This window comes from Symsagittifera roscoffensis, chromosome 3 (genome assembly GCF_963678635.1).
Source record: "Symsagittifera roscoffensis chromosome 3, txSymRosc1.1, whole genome shotgun sequence".
Classification (NCBI taxonomy): Eukaryota; Metazoa; Xenacoelomorpha; order Acoela; family Convolutidae; genus Symsagittifera; species Symsagittifera roscoffensis.
In genome coordinates, this window is record NC_087064.1 from 6,279,652 (window position 1) to 6,294,814 (window position 15,163).

General features: G+C 32.9%; 1 protein-coding gene across 1 annotated transcript in view; it reads left to right on the forward strand.

Annotated features, from left to right (window-relative positions):
* Positions 1–8,459, forward strand: part of LOC134841370 (uncharacterized) — a 28,700-nt gene extending 20,241 nt beyond the window's left edge. The window contains exons 5-7 of the mRNA XM_063857307.1: positions 2,831–3,015; positions 5,706–5,767; positions 8,226–8,459. Coding sequence (XP_063713377.1) covers positions 2,831–3,015; positions 5,706–5,767; positions 8,226–8,383 — 405 coding nt within the window. The 3' untranslated portion in view covers positions 8,384–8,459. The remainder of the gene's footprint in view (positions 1–2,830; positions 3,016–5,705; positions 5,768–8,225) is intronic.
* The last annotated feature ends 6,704 nt before the right edge of the window (positions 8,460–15,163 follow it).

Consider the following 15,163-nt stretch of genomic DNA (forward strand, 5'->3'; position numbering starts at 1 on the left):
TAGTATAAAATTGGATGTTTTTCCCCAACGAAATTAAATTTGATTTATAAGTTTTTATTGTTTAGATGCTTGATTACGGTTTATTTAAAAGCGAAATGCGACGATTAACTTCCCGGGTTGAGCGCAGATTGAAAATGAGCGATAAAAAAGTGAAAAACACAGCGATCGCCATGGACAAATTATCGATGTTCATTGCCAGATTATCGCTAATTTGGCTAACTTTCAGCGATGAAACAGCGATAAGCTATCAAAATGAGCAAAAATATTCAACACCGGGCGTTCGATCCCGCAACAATGAGCTTTGTAAACTTGTATGAAACCTCTGCGCCATCAAGCTTTAGATTTACTCAAGAAAAAAGGCTTATCAACTAAAACTCTTATATCAAAGCTACCAGAAAGAGTTAAAATTTCATAAGTTTTACCGCTGATTTCTACAGAATCATTACTGAAATAGCTCTGAAATATCACATGTTTAGCTATGCAAAAAGTTTAGCTATGCAAAGAATTCGACATGAATTAGCGCTGGAAAATAACAATCACTGGGATACTACAGAAAAAGCGATAATTAACGGTGGGACTTCAACCTGGGTTGAATTTATATAAAGCACTGGGTGGATGATTTTGTATTTTGAATTTCTGTTCACAGACATGAGAATATTAGATGTACTCGGAATAAGGACTGCAAATCTGCTTTATTCTTAAGAAGGAATGCATATCTTAAGAAACTCGAAAGAAACTAGCAAGAATTGCATTCTCAAATTGGAAATGCAGAATCTTGCAGGAATCTTGCAAGATATTATTTTCGCGTAAGTTTTTATTCCGTTAGTTTTTCTTTCACATTACACCAAAAAACTGAATCATCGGAACACCGAAAAGCTTTCTTCTTCGGTGGTGGCCATTTTAAGAGTCTTGCAAGAATCTTGCAAGTTTTGAACTGTAAATCAAACATTGTTAAACAGAGAAATAGACAATTTTGAGGACATTAATACAAATTTTCAATTGGCTTCAAGTCTCGACTATGCTAAGATAAAGATAACCTACAGTCTACAAAATGAGATAATTTTACGAAGAAAATTGATGTCTTTTTGACTCCTCCCTAGTTGACCAGGATGAGCTATCTAATGAGATCTTGTAAAACCTTTGCGTTCAAGATATGTATTATGAGATCTTCATTCGACAAGAGATCTTGTAATTTTCTCGCAAGATTTTACACTGTAAGACATCGGCGTTACGGCCTACTTATTTTATAAATGCTCGAGAGAATCATGCAAGAATAGTTTTAATATGAATAGCCAAATCACCAATTTTTTCTTGAAAATTGAATTGCCTTAGTTGAATTCACGTGGTATTAAAACAAGTGTTAATTCAAATGAAAATACATGTTTTTTCAAGTAAAAACACTTGACAATTCTAAGATTATTGATACTAAATGCATATATCTTGTTAAATAATTGACTACGGATAACTTCAACGAAGTTTGCGACTTACGAAAAAGGTGACAAATAGTTTATGCTTCAGATGGCTAATTGTGTATTGCAGACGAACTTCGACTTTTCATTAAGAACTCTTGACGGAATTCTGAAAAAGAAACGTTTTAAAAAAAACTGATGTGATAGATTGAGCTCAAAATCAAAACTTTTTTTTTACGTTTTGAGGGCTCAAAGTTTGCCAATTTGGGACAGATTTTGCTCCCTTTTGACCATTTTGCTAAATACACGTTGCAGAGGAGAAGAAAACAAATATTTTTAAGGATGTTGCTTTTAAATCCATATTTTTGTTAGTTAATTTAATACTATTAAAATCAGCGAACTTTCCAACTAACAAAAGAGGTGACAAAAATTATGCTTCAGACAAATGGTTGTGTATTTCAGACAAATTTTTTCATGACAGTAATTTGAAAAAAGTCAAGATTTTATTGTATTGCGCTCAAAAAGAAAAACCACTGCTGTGTGCGATACTTTTTCTTATGTTTTGAGGGCTTAAAATTAGACAGTTCGGGGCAATAGATGTTTCTTTTCACCATTTTGCTAGTCATACCTAGCCGGAGTGGCAAAATGATTCATAAAAAGTGTATTGAGGCAACCTAATTGCTAAAAGAGAAAACATTTTAGCAATCACTTCATATCGACGACAGGAAATTTTTTTAAAATGTACTCAGCAGCAAAACAATTTTAAGTCAAAATGATAAATTAAATATACACTTCATTTAACGTTTCATACGCAAAATATATAAGAAATTTTTTTAAGTTATCTGTTCTTGCCAAATCTGACGCTCATAATGAAAAAGTGTTAAAAAACTAAATGGTTCTTAGGTTCCAAATAATTGTCTGATTTTTCAACGTCATCTAGCCGATAGTTCAGTCAAAGTTTGCAAAAATCTTCATGGTTGAACGTTTTTGTCATTGCTTCTGAAATTAGATTATGTTTCTAAATGTTATTTACGCAATGCAATGGTTTATTGCTTTAAAATAATTAAACAGCTTAGGTATTTTAGTGAGTATTTTTGTTTTGTTTCTAATTTGTATTTTTAGTTTTAGATTTTTATTTTTTCAAGATTGTTTTCTGGATTTCACTAGTTCTACGAGCCGATAATTGCTGAATTCCAGCCTTATTCCTAGAAAATCGGTGAACTTTGTCAAAAACCTGTAATTTTTCATGTATAGAGTCTCAGCTCGAAATATTTACTATGCTTTAAAAATACTTACAGAGAATTTTTAACTGGGCTGCTCTAGCTTATGATTTCCAGCCGCTCAAATCTTACTACTTAAATACTGACCGTTGCACTCATAAAAAAAAACAAAAAAAACGTAATTTGTTTATAATTTTCCAGATTGCCGGATTTGAATTCGAGCCAGACGCCTCAGTGAAACTGCAGATGGGACAGCAGAGGTCAATTTATTGTGTGTGTGGTCTGAATGACTTCCAGAGGTGGCTCAAGGCCACAGAGTTGTTCACGAATCCCAGTTCAATCAGGTGCAAACTACAGACTGGCAGATTCAATGCGCCAACAGACAGGTCAGTTCGGAAAGGTCAGCACCTCGGACCGGCCTAGTGTTGCAACAAATGTTCGAATCAAGAGTTCGAACGTTTGACACGAACATTCGAACGTTCATTCGAATGTTGAACTTCCCAAAATTCTGAGCAGTAATTTTTTTTTCACGAAAAACTGGAACCTTCGCAAAAAAAAATAAATAAAATATTCAATTTTGAGTCACGTAGTTAAGAAATCCCAATTATCGCACATGAAGATTTGCATATCAACATGCTCCCCAGATAACAAACTGCGTTTTTTTGTCACCACAACACCAGCTGTACTAAAAACAAGCTCTGCTGGTGTGCTCGATCCTTTTCCAACCAATTACAGAGCAGCATGCGTGAATTGCAATTGTTCACACTCATATGACAATTTTGTTCTAGAATAATCTATATTTTAATGATGAAATTATCATTCGAATGTCAAGTTCCTAGTCTATTGCTCAAAATTGATGAAATATATGAAGGTAAAAATCATTGCCTAGATGCAGGAACCAGCTTAAATTGAGCGGCTGTTGAATAAACCAAGTGGAAACCAATCCGTTGTTAATTCAATTTAAAAATCAGTAGGAGACGAGATTCAGCAAAACTTTGGCATTTAACTGGATTTCCACCCTAATTAGCTGGCTTAAATAAACTTGGCTGGCTTAAACTGAGCACGCGGAGTTGCGAAAATCTTGGAAAAAACTTGGAAGAGCCAGAATACAATATTTTGTCAGCCCAGAGCTCGAATCGATTACTTATATTGGAACAAAACGTGCCAGTTTTACGCCATCCGTACATTATAAAATACTATGATAACAATGAGGCAAATCAACCCAACAAAAATTCAAGAAGCCGGTAATTTTTTTTTTGAAATAGTAAAATTTCCACAAAATCTTGTATTTTCCCTACCTGCACCATTGAGAGTATGAATGGAATTCAGATGACTCAAAAAAGCTAGATATTTGGCCTTGTTCGATGCATAATGGGAGTTATATCTTCGCCAAATGCGCAGAATATAATGCGCCATTTGAAATACATCATCTCTAAATAACGTGTAACCTTCTCACGAGACAAAACTTTAGCGGTTGCAATACCTATCTGTTCGGAAAGGTAAGAATTGGGATACAGAAAAGCTACTTTTTCCTACAGAAAAGTTTTTTTTTCTTGCAAAAGGGATGTGTTTGCGTGGAAATGCCGCTCAAGGGCTGGTTTGAACCAATGTTTTTCAATTTTTAACTACAGTAAAATTCAATAAAGGTTTTTTGATGCAATGTTTTAAAAGTTTTCAAGTGCGTTAAAATCATTCTACAAAATCTAGGTTGAAAAATACGAGGATAAGGATAAGGGTAGGATAAGGATGCTTGAGAGACTGTTGTGAGTTAATTACTGCATTTGTTTTGCTTGTTTTGAACCCAGCTTCAAATAGATCATTGATAGAAGTTATCAGAGGTGGTGAAATTTTAAAAAGCCCGCGTTCTTTTTTGGAATTTTTATACAAGTTTTAAACTAAAAAGTTTACACTTCCGACTTTCGATACGAAAGTAACGGAATATTTGTGCTCGGGGTGGGTTTTTTTTCTTCAGACAAATTTCCACTTTTTAACTAGCTATTTTTTACGGAATTTTTTAAATCATTCGAAAGATATTGTTATCGTGAGCTTAAATTTGAAAAGATATTTTACCTGTGATCATTTTTGGTAAAGTTATGGGGGTTTGAATATTGCCACTTTGGCCAATTTGGGACAATTAACGCGGTATATAATTCGCGCTATTAACGAGTAAGCGAAGAATTAATCTCACAAATTGTTCCAAACTGGTTGAAAAACTCTAACTTGCCATAATTGATTTGTTACTAGGAGCAAAATTTATCACTTTGTACTTTATATGGCGTGTGGGGGAGAAACTTTACAAAAAATGTCAAATTTAGAAGAAAAAAATCCTTTTTTTTACATTTAATTTTTTCATTTTATTACTGCATCATAGACCTTAAGAGGCAGTCGGAACATTCAGGGCTTCGACCTGATACGAGCAGTCTTGTTGTTCCGACTTTCGATACGAAAGTAACGGAATATTTGTGCTCGGGGTGGGTTTTTTTTTCTTCAGACAAATTTCGACTTTTTAACTAGCCATTTTTGACAGAATTTTTTTATATCATTCAAAAAGTATTGTTGTCCTGAGCTTAAATTTGAAAAGATATTTCACCTGTGATTATTTTTTGTAAAGTTATGGGGGTTTAAAGATTGCCATTTTGACCAATTTGGGACAATTAACGCGCGATATATTTCGCGCTATTAACGCGTAAGCGGAGATTTAATCCGCCTTAGAAATCGTTCCAAATTGGTTGAAAGAAGCTTATTTGCAGTAATTGATTTGTTACTTACAAAGAGCGAAATCTATCCTTTTGTACTTTATATGGCGTGTGGGTGGATGAGTTTCAAAAAAATCCAATTTTAGAAAAAAAAAATTTCATTTTATTTTATGAAATTTTTTGTATGTTATTACTGCTCCATAAACCTTAAAAGGCAGTCGGAACATTCAGGGCTTCGCAGCCCTGATACGAGCAGTTTTGTTCTTTTTATAATTCAAATCAACTCCTACTTTAAAATTAGTGTCAATTAATAAACCTCAAATCAGCAATTATCAGAGACGATTTTGCTCGTTAATTTTAAATACTTATGTCTGTTTCAGTTTGCTCAACGTGCACAATCTTTGCCAAAAATCAAGACAATCAACTGCCGTAGCTTTACATGGTTAGTGTTTATCATTGGCTTCAGAAAAAGCAATCATTATGCGGGAAACACATGTGTTCAATATGTTTTCGAGCTTTAGATATCCGACAGAACTTTTTTTAGATTGTTAAAAATAACGATGCCCTAAGCTCCAAACTATAGCAATTTAAACAGCCGCAACTTCTCTTGCGGATTTGGATATAGCCAATTGGGGTACGTTGAAGATGTTATGTAAACTTTGAACTATTTGTGACGGGAATTAAGACCAAAGAATTTCTATCAAAAATGTTATCCTCAGCTCAAACTCAAAAATATCTTTCACTTGTTTTATATTTGTAGAGTTTAATTGATTTGAAATTTGACAATTTGGGACATTTAACCGACCATTCCTTGAATTCTTAATTCGTTAGCCGCTAATAACTTTGACCTAGAAAGCATTCCAAATTGAATAGAAACAACATAATTGGTTTTAATATTTCGATACTAGCTAGAAAAAACGCAGACAATTTTTTTAAATAGTCAGGAAACAAGTCCACCTGAAAGAATCAAATTTAATTTCATTTAATTGTTACCGTAGAAACCGTTGCTTTCACAAAAAGTGTCAAATTAAAAAAAAAACATTTTTTTATTACATTTAATTTTTTCATGTTATTACTGAGCCATGAAAGAAGTCGGCCTGAAACAATCAAACTTAATTTCATTTAATTGTTAGCGTAGAAACCGAACTAATACAACTCAGAAATCATTCAAATCAAACTTAAGGCAAGCTGATTGATCCAAACAGTTTATAGTAGATGCCAAGCAAAAAACATCTTTTTAAATTGTATGCTCAAAAAACTTTGCAAGAAAAGAATAAAAAATTTGAGATAAAACTATGCAATAGTTAGAAAACAATGCTTACCAAAAACTACCTTTTTTCATATGCTTACCAAAAACAATGTGATCTGAAATTAATTCAATTCAGCGTAATTTCATACCTATAGTTGTATCCTTACAAAATCTGAGTTATGTGTTTTAGCTGAGGCACACAGAAATAAATGCAATCAGTTTCATAAAATGAAATTTTCTCCATTTTGACCCACTTTTTGATTTTTTTGCATCAATTTGGCCATGAAATATCTGAAATCCTATAAAATTTTGCTTTATTTTGTAGAAATTTTTCAGCAAAATTTATGATATTGTTCCGCTCGGCCGTCCTGTACCATCTTGCAGTACAAAAACATCAATTTTATAGTCTAACCGATAGTTTCACAGATTAAATTTATTTATTTGATGAGTTTTACCTATGCGCTTTATAAAGTAGAAAAAAGGTTATACATGACATCTAGCAGCGTAAACATTAACCTGCCTCAATTTACTTTATTTTGATTTATGAACCGGTTGATATTGCCGCTTACACTTACGCTGATATTACCCGATCATTTTTTATAAAAACCTCCATTAAGTTACTAAAAATACTACAAAAGCTCATAGGACAGATACCTTCTTAAAGAAGAGCTAAGTACAATGACTCCATCATTAAGATACCAAGCTTGAATGCTTTGATAATGATTTGGATTCTTGTTGCTGGAAACCATAAAATGGCAGAGGATTCTCCATAACATTTTTTAAAAAAGCACAAGAAAAAAATATATTAACAAAACAAACACTTCACTTATAAGTGATAATGAGTAAATATTGAATTTCAATATTAATAACAAAGTTGACAGAACTTTATGTTGGCAACAAATATCTCCGGATTCTAGCCACAATAGTCTCTAAGACATACAAGGCGAATGCGGTGTTCCAAAAGATATGAACAAATCTTCAAAACTGGCTACTAACACATATCATTTTCTTTGATTACTTTTTGCAACTCTTTTGAAATCTGGAACAATACTCAAGTGTAATCTCATGTTTTGTGAAAACACTTTGACGCATACCATCAAGTCAAAAACTGTCACCAACTGAAATCCTTCTGTTAAAAATCATTTGTAAAGCCAAATTTTACTGCTACTAAAAAGTCACGCCCATGCTTCATTTTCAAACTAGGCTAGCAAGAATGCTTCAAATAGCAAGAATCGTAGCAAATCAGGAAAGTGAAATTACGCTTACAAAATTTAATGTTACAATGACGAAATTCTGAAATCAAACTGTGTGCATACATACAGTACAAGATATTTTTCATTTTAATGTCAAATGTGATTGCTAGTGCAATTTTGACCAATTTTGCATTTTTTTGAGATTTAAAGTTTTCAAATAATTTTTTGATTGGGGTGAACGCTTCTCTTATTAATAAGTTTAAGGGTTAACTTCAGAAAACTTTTAAGCCTCGCGCCCATAAAAGATGTCAAACCACTGTGTGTAAAGCTTTATCATAAGCAGAAACATTTACAACGAACATCAAGGTCACTTCTAGTCTGTTTCGCTCATATGAGTTACAACATATGTTTTTCATTACTGTCGAAAAAACTATGAGAGCTATTTTTTCTGTTTACAGGAGTGGGTAAATTGAAGGGATCAGTTGCTGCGCTGATAGTGACGGGGTCAGTAGTGGGTATCATTGCCATATGTGTAATCTCTTGTCATCATCACAGAATAGGCAAGACTGCCAGGAGCATGCGACAAATGAGAAATACACCGCCATACCAAAGATAAAAACAACAAAATCAATTGGCGTAGTTGGAACTTACTTGCTGTTAGCATAAATATAATTATAGTACTAAATAAAATTCAAAGCTTTTATTGTTAGCAAAAAACTATTAGCTTGAATACATCAACTGACAAATTAATGCTGAAAGTTTTAAGAGTAACAAGACTGATCGTCTAAGGAATAAGTCATCAGTTGAGAAACTCAAAAATTTGAAAAGTTTCAAAGACAAAATTTCAGATACTTTTTTAAAATATCACTCAAAACGCTATGTAGAGTACAAGTGTTGTAATAAATTTTTCAAAAAGCCATAACTTTACCAAAAAAATGATGACAGGTGAACTTTTTCCACGCTTGATCTCAGGGTTTCACTATTTATCAGATGTTGAACAATCTTTCATCAAATGTTTATAATCAAAAAGTTGACATTTGTCTGAAAAAAAGCCCACACTGAGCGCAAATGTTCATTTCTCTATTCTAAACTTGGAACAATGTTTAAAGTTAAAGCGCCGTTCTCGCTTTGACAGAACGAAATATATCGCACACCAAAAGTAATTTTTCTAAAATCTGAACTTTATGCAGCTAGGAATTTCTTACTACTATTTTTTAACAGCATAAAGCAAAAGAGAGAGAAGAATTTGATGCGCTTAGCAGAAGTGGAAGCTTCAGAGTAATATAAAAACAGACGTATGTCGTCTAGTATTAAACTTTACAGAATGTAATCACCCATAATACCAAAACCCTCTAGGAAAAATCCCCATGTTGGGAATTCAATTGTATAAATCAGATGCGACAAAAATCTTTTTAATTAAATCTTTTCGACAAATTTTTCTATGCCAACAAAAAAATAGAATTGTGTTGAGCCCAAACTTAAAATTTGAAAAAGTGTTTTCTTTGTGGTAATTTTTGTAATTTTGTGGATGTTTGAAAAACTTGAATTTGTCCAATTTAAGACGAATAACTTCTAAGATAAATTTATTGCGTTCCTCTATTTCAATAACACGCGTAAACGACACGATAAATATTTTGTCATCTATTTGACCAAAAACTTGTTTAATTGGCCTGAAAGTTAAATCAAAACACTCTGGGCTTTACCCTGGTATATGAGCAGTCTTGTTTTTCCGACTTTCAAAAAAAAATGATGGAATATTTGTGCTCGGGGTGTTTTTTTTTTCAAATTTCGGCTTTTTACTTAGCAATTTTGACGGAATTTTTTTTAACCATTAAAAAAATTGCTGTTCTGAGCTCAAATTTATAAAAGAAAAAACATTTCACCTGCGATCTTTTTTGGTACAGTTATCAGGATTTGGGATAATTAACGCGTGATATATTTTGTACTACTGACGCGTAATCGAAAATGCTCGTTTATGAACTGAGGCACATGCTGCTTAGTCTACTTAATACTTCGCTGTATGATAAATATATCACTTTGTACTTTTTATAGCGAGCAGTGGAATGATGTTTACAAAAAACTTTGAAAAAGGGAAATTTTTGTTTATTTAACTATTTTGTAAATTTCATCAAATTTTTTAACGACAAAATTTTTTTATAGATGTTGAAGAGCAGTCGGAACACTCAAGGTTTTGCCCTCCTTCAAGCGGCCTTGTTCTGTTTTCGCTTTGTTTTTTAATTTGTGTTTTTCACTTGATGAATTATTTTCTCAGTTCGCATTCTTGTCCGATTCTAATGTGGGGGTTTTAAACTGCAAACTGGTAGATAATGTCCGTGGGGGCAATTTTTATGTGGAGTTTTATACTGTGAGAGATTAAGTCTGCCAGCAAAATATTGCCGTTAATTTAAATCAAAACTCATTTAGGGAACAAAAATTGGTTTTCAGGTTAGTCATATGAATTTAATTAAGCTAAATTTCTTTAATTTTAACGAAAATAAATGAAAAAATTTATAATGTTAAAAAATTCAAATATACTTAAAACCTCATCAAAATTCCTCATCAAAGGATTGAAAAAAAAGGAGAAATTAACAATCTTGCTTCAATTTTGAACGACTGATTACAAAACAAGAAGAACTAAATTGCAGCGTTCAATTTGTTACAAATGTAAAGATATAAACATACATCGAATGTTAAAATGGCTTCTGAGGCTGGCCCTATTGATTTTCTCTTTTCAAAACTCAATTTATTCAGCCGTTGCGCAAAAAATTGCCAATGAAACTGCAACTAGTTGACATAGTTTTTTTTTACTTTTTTTCAAAAATTTAACTAAAATTTGAACCAAACCGCTCATTCGAAAATAATATTGACTTTGAAACAATGGTACTCCGTTGCTGCCCTTGCTCCATGAGGGAAGTTGACTGAGTGCTACTACCGTTTCTCACCAGATTTTACGTAATTTATTCCACAACTCAATTCTTATTTTTGACTTTTGTACAAACTTTTGCTTGTTTTTCAAAATTATTTCGTAGTTGATATCTCATTTTCTCCAAACAAAGTACTGCATAAAGTTTGAACCACCCTTGCATTTATAAAAAAAAACAAAGAAAATAATTTTTATATTCAAACTCAATATTTAAAAGTAAATAAAGCAAACTTCACCTAAAACCGTTTTCAAACAACAAATCTGTATTGTCAGAAAAAGAAGCATTGTTGATATATTTTTTGCTGTCTTCAGAACAAATTAGAACGGAGATAAAGTGGATGGGTTTAGCGAACGAAGAACTTGTTGAGATACTAGAAAAATAGTTTAATTCGACAAAGGAGGGGCAAACTTGAGTGTCCCAAGCTGTTTAAGTTTAATAATCTGATTGTTGCTCGTTTAAAGTAAGGGTTCTCACTGATTTAAGAATATGGAATTAATTTTGTGTCATTTCAATACTTTCAAAACTCATTGCACTCAAAACATGTTTTTTAACGCTCGTAATTATAAAAACAACATCTTAGAATCTTAAAATAAAATTAAGTGAGCTCATAATTTCAGAAAGTACGAAAGGTCAAATAAACGTCAAACAATTAAATTTTTACAAAAATTATTGGTACAGACAGAATCTCCATGGTCAACTAAGAGACGTTTAGAGATTCGCAAGATTATTTTACTTGAGTGTTGCTTAAGAGTATGTTGAAACTGATTGTTTTACTCCGCAAGATTTAGTTAATCCAGCATTACGAGACAAAAATGGCAATAAAAATCAAACTTATAGGAAGAAAGTACTCTTCTAGCCTGCTTCTAGTGGCAATTTAATAAGCTAGAAAACTGCTAAAATGAATTGTAAAACGCCACAAAATACGCCACAAGGCCATAAATTAGAAAAAGTTCTTAAAATAATGGGATTTAGTCTGAAAAAGGAAAACAGTATATTTCTTGATAACTTTATTTTCCACATTTGACCTTTAAAACACAATCATCAAATAGAACAATTTTAAAAATTAGCCTATCTTTTTTTTCTCTATATTTTCAGCACGATTGAGTTAAATCAGCCATCTCAGCAAAAACTGCCCTTAAACTACCGTGAACTAGCTGACTAAAAACTTTGTTTAATAGTATTTAATTAACATTTAACAGGAATAACTGAACTCGATTGAACTTCCAATCTTTTTTTTCTTCGGAAAACTTAATTTAAAAAATGTACAAAAGATGCTAAAAACAAAATTGTACAAATTTGAAACAAGGACTGCCAGTTGTTGTCCTTCCTTCAAAAAAACGACAAAATAAAAAGTTAGAGATCCGCAAAAAAAAACAATTTTCTCAAGAAATCTCAATAAATGTGCAAAATTTGTTTTCTCCAAAATAAAGTCCGACAGAGAAAACGTAAATAGATATATTGCAAAACGAAGGATTCGAGAGAGCGCTTTCAATTTGACATAATACAGAAACAAGATCTGGAGCTCAACACGTGTCCAAACTTGTTGTTGATGAGAAGTAACTAAGCTGATGTCTTCATATAGGCAGCTAGTCATGAAGGCAACTAACTAGTCTTGAACTAGAGAGGCAACTAATTCAATGATGCAGTCATCAGCTTATTCAGCGACTACAAGTTTCAATATTCCAAAATATTGATAATATAAAAGATTCGATATTCCGATCTTCCAGACAATTAGAGAACTATTGTGTTTGTAGATCTTGAAAACCATTTTTGGTGACGGGCCCTAAAGCTTTTCTAAAAGCGCCTCCAGCGCCAATATATACTATTTTTGAGGTGGGAGCGCGCTCCGAAAAAAACGCAATTTTGTGGTCATAATTTTCCAAAAATTGCCTAAAAACGCCTTCTTTGGGCCCGTTTTTCTTTCAAAACTTGGCCTGCGGCGCAGAAAATTTGGCCAAAATATGGTCTTTATAGTGATTTAGGAGAGCTCAGAAAATCAATTTGGTCGACCTGAAAAAAAATAGTAAGCCTCTTCAACGATGCGCATGTTTTTAACCTCTGTATACTAAACTCTTTTTGCTTTTTGTTTCATACTTTACCGACGCTATATAGTAAGCGTTGGACTCGTTTGAGTGCTATAAAACAAGACTGCTCGTATGTCATGGCAAAGCTCCAATCATTCCGGCTGCCTTCAACTGGCTTTCAGATATTTGATAACAAAATTTTGATAAACTATAAATATTGGAAGGTCAATGTAAGTATTTAGTGTTGAAAATTGAATCGCATAAAAATACAGTTCGACCACTTGGATTGAGTTAAACTTGAAAAAATTTTGCTTTTGAAAACGATTCGTATTTCGCTTTCAACATCACAAATAAAAGCTCCAAACTATTAAGCGAGGAGTTTACGCAGGATCGAACTTCATTTAGGATAGCGCTTAACTGATCCGCTTGGAAGCACGTATAATCCTGGTTTGATATCCAATCAAAACTAATCTTTCAGAAAATGATCTGCATAAAAAAATTCCTCAAGCATGTACATCCCTCACTTTCTTCGAAAACTCGGAAATTATCAGTACTATACGTTTTGGTTCTGTAGTTTATGAATGACAGTAGTTCAGTAGTTTATTTAATTTATGAACATTTTCGGTTTGAACGACGAGGGGGTAACAAGCGGGGGGCCACACAACGCGGAATTATTTTTTCGAAAAAGAAATCCTTTGAAGAAAGGAACTCCAAAAAAGGATGAAGTACTTGGGTGCGGAGTATTTTTCAGACTTGGTTGACTTTTCAACAAACAATTTTTGACGCAATTTGTCGTTCATTTTAATAGTTTCTTATGCTTTGAGCTCAAAAAGTTAGAACGGTGTACCAACTGCATCTTTTTTTAAGAAGTTTTCAAATCGTCATTATGAAAATTTGTTCAGAAGTATTTACCAGTTTTACCGAAGGGGTGTTTTCAAATCGCCATTATGAAAATTTGTTCAGAAGTATTTACCAGATTTACCGAAGGGGGGTTTTAAAAGCGCCATTATGAAAATTTGTTCAGAAGTGTTTACCAGTTTTACCGAAGGGGGTTTTCAAATCGCCATTATGAAAATTTGTTCAGAAGTATTTACCAGTTTTACCGAAGGGGGGTTTTAAAAGCGCCATCATGAAAATTTGTTCAGAAGTGTTTACCAGTTTTACCGAAGGGGGTTTTCAAATCGCCATTATGAAAATTTGTTCAGAAGTATTTACCAGTTTTACCGAAGGGGGGTTTTAAAAGCGCCATTATGAAAATTTGTTCAGAAGTGTTTACCAGTTTTACCGAAGGGGGTTTTCAAATCGCCATTATGAAAATTTGTTCAGAATTATTTACCAGTTTTACCGAAGGGGGGTTTTAAAAGCGCCATTATGAAAATTTGTTCAGAAAATTTTACCAGTTTTTTATTAAAGCGAAGCCTAGGCGACAGAAACAGCAGGCTTTATCTTTGTTCTAAAACCAATTGATACTTGCTACTTTCTAATAAAAATGGCAAATTTGGAATAACTTATTCTGACTATCTTTTCATTAACGCATATCATAGAGACAGAAAAACATGACTCTAAAATTGATCCACATTAAAGCAATATTTGCTTATTGCTTCAAGTTTTGCATAAATGCAAAATATATTACTTTATTTAATAATGCCTGAGTGATTTCGAAAAAACTCTAACTTTTGGAGTTTTCATTAATTTTTTTGGGTTGAAAACTACATCAAACCTTTTAAAGGGCAGTCGGATCATTCAAGTCTTTGTCGTGGTAAGAACTTCTTTATACTTCTGCTCATTGAAAGGGGGGGGGGGCAACTTTGTTTTCGAGTGATTTTTTCTTGCTGCCCACGCAAAATCAGGTACCACAAATAATCATGGGAACGGATTGAGTGACATCATAATTAATCTTTTCAGTCGTGAATCAAACACCAATAAAAAATAGTGTCGAGAAAAATTGGCTTAACATTTTTGAGTTGCAGTCTAGTTGTGACAAAGACAAGTGTTATGAAAAAAATGTTCATTTCAGTAGTGAAAAACGTTTCGTTTCATTTCATTCAGCGCTTCCTTGGCAGATTTTTTCATGAAAATGAAAAAAAAACTGTTCTAAATTAGAAAACTTTCATAATAAGGGTTTTTTCATTCATTTTCGAAGACAACTGTTGTCAATTAAGACTAAATCGACGTAGTTCTCTCATCAACGCGCACATTTTTTTTTGTAAATATGGTCGGAACATTCTGTGCTGCTTGCACAGCAAACGGCTATCCTTGTTCGCTTTGGAACTGTTGTTTTACTGCTCCTTTTAGCTCTCTGAATGCGTCCATCTGTTCTCTGGTGCCGACAGAATCTTTCCTTAAAGATAACCTATATCAGACTTACGACTAATGATTCTGATGCCTCAGATGCTTTTGCATGACATAATCGTTTGCAGTAGCCGATTTAGGGGTGGTGGCGGACAA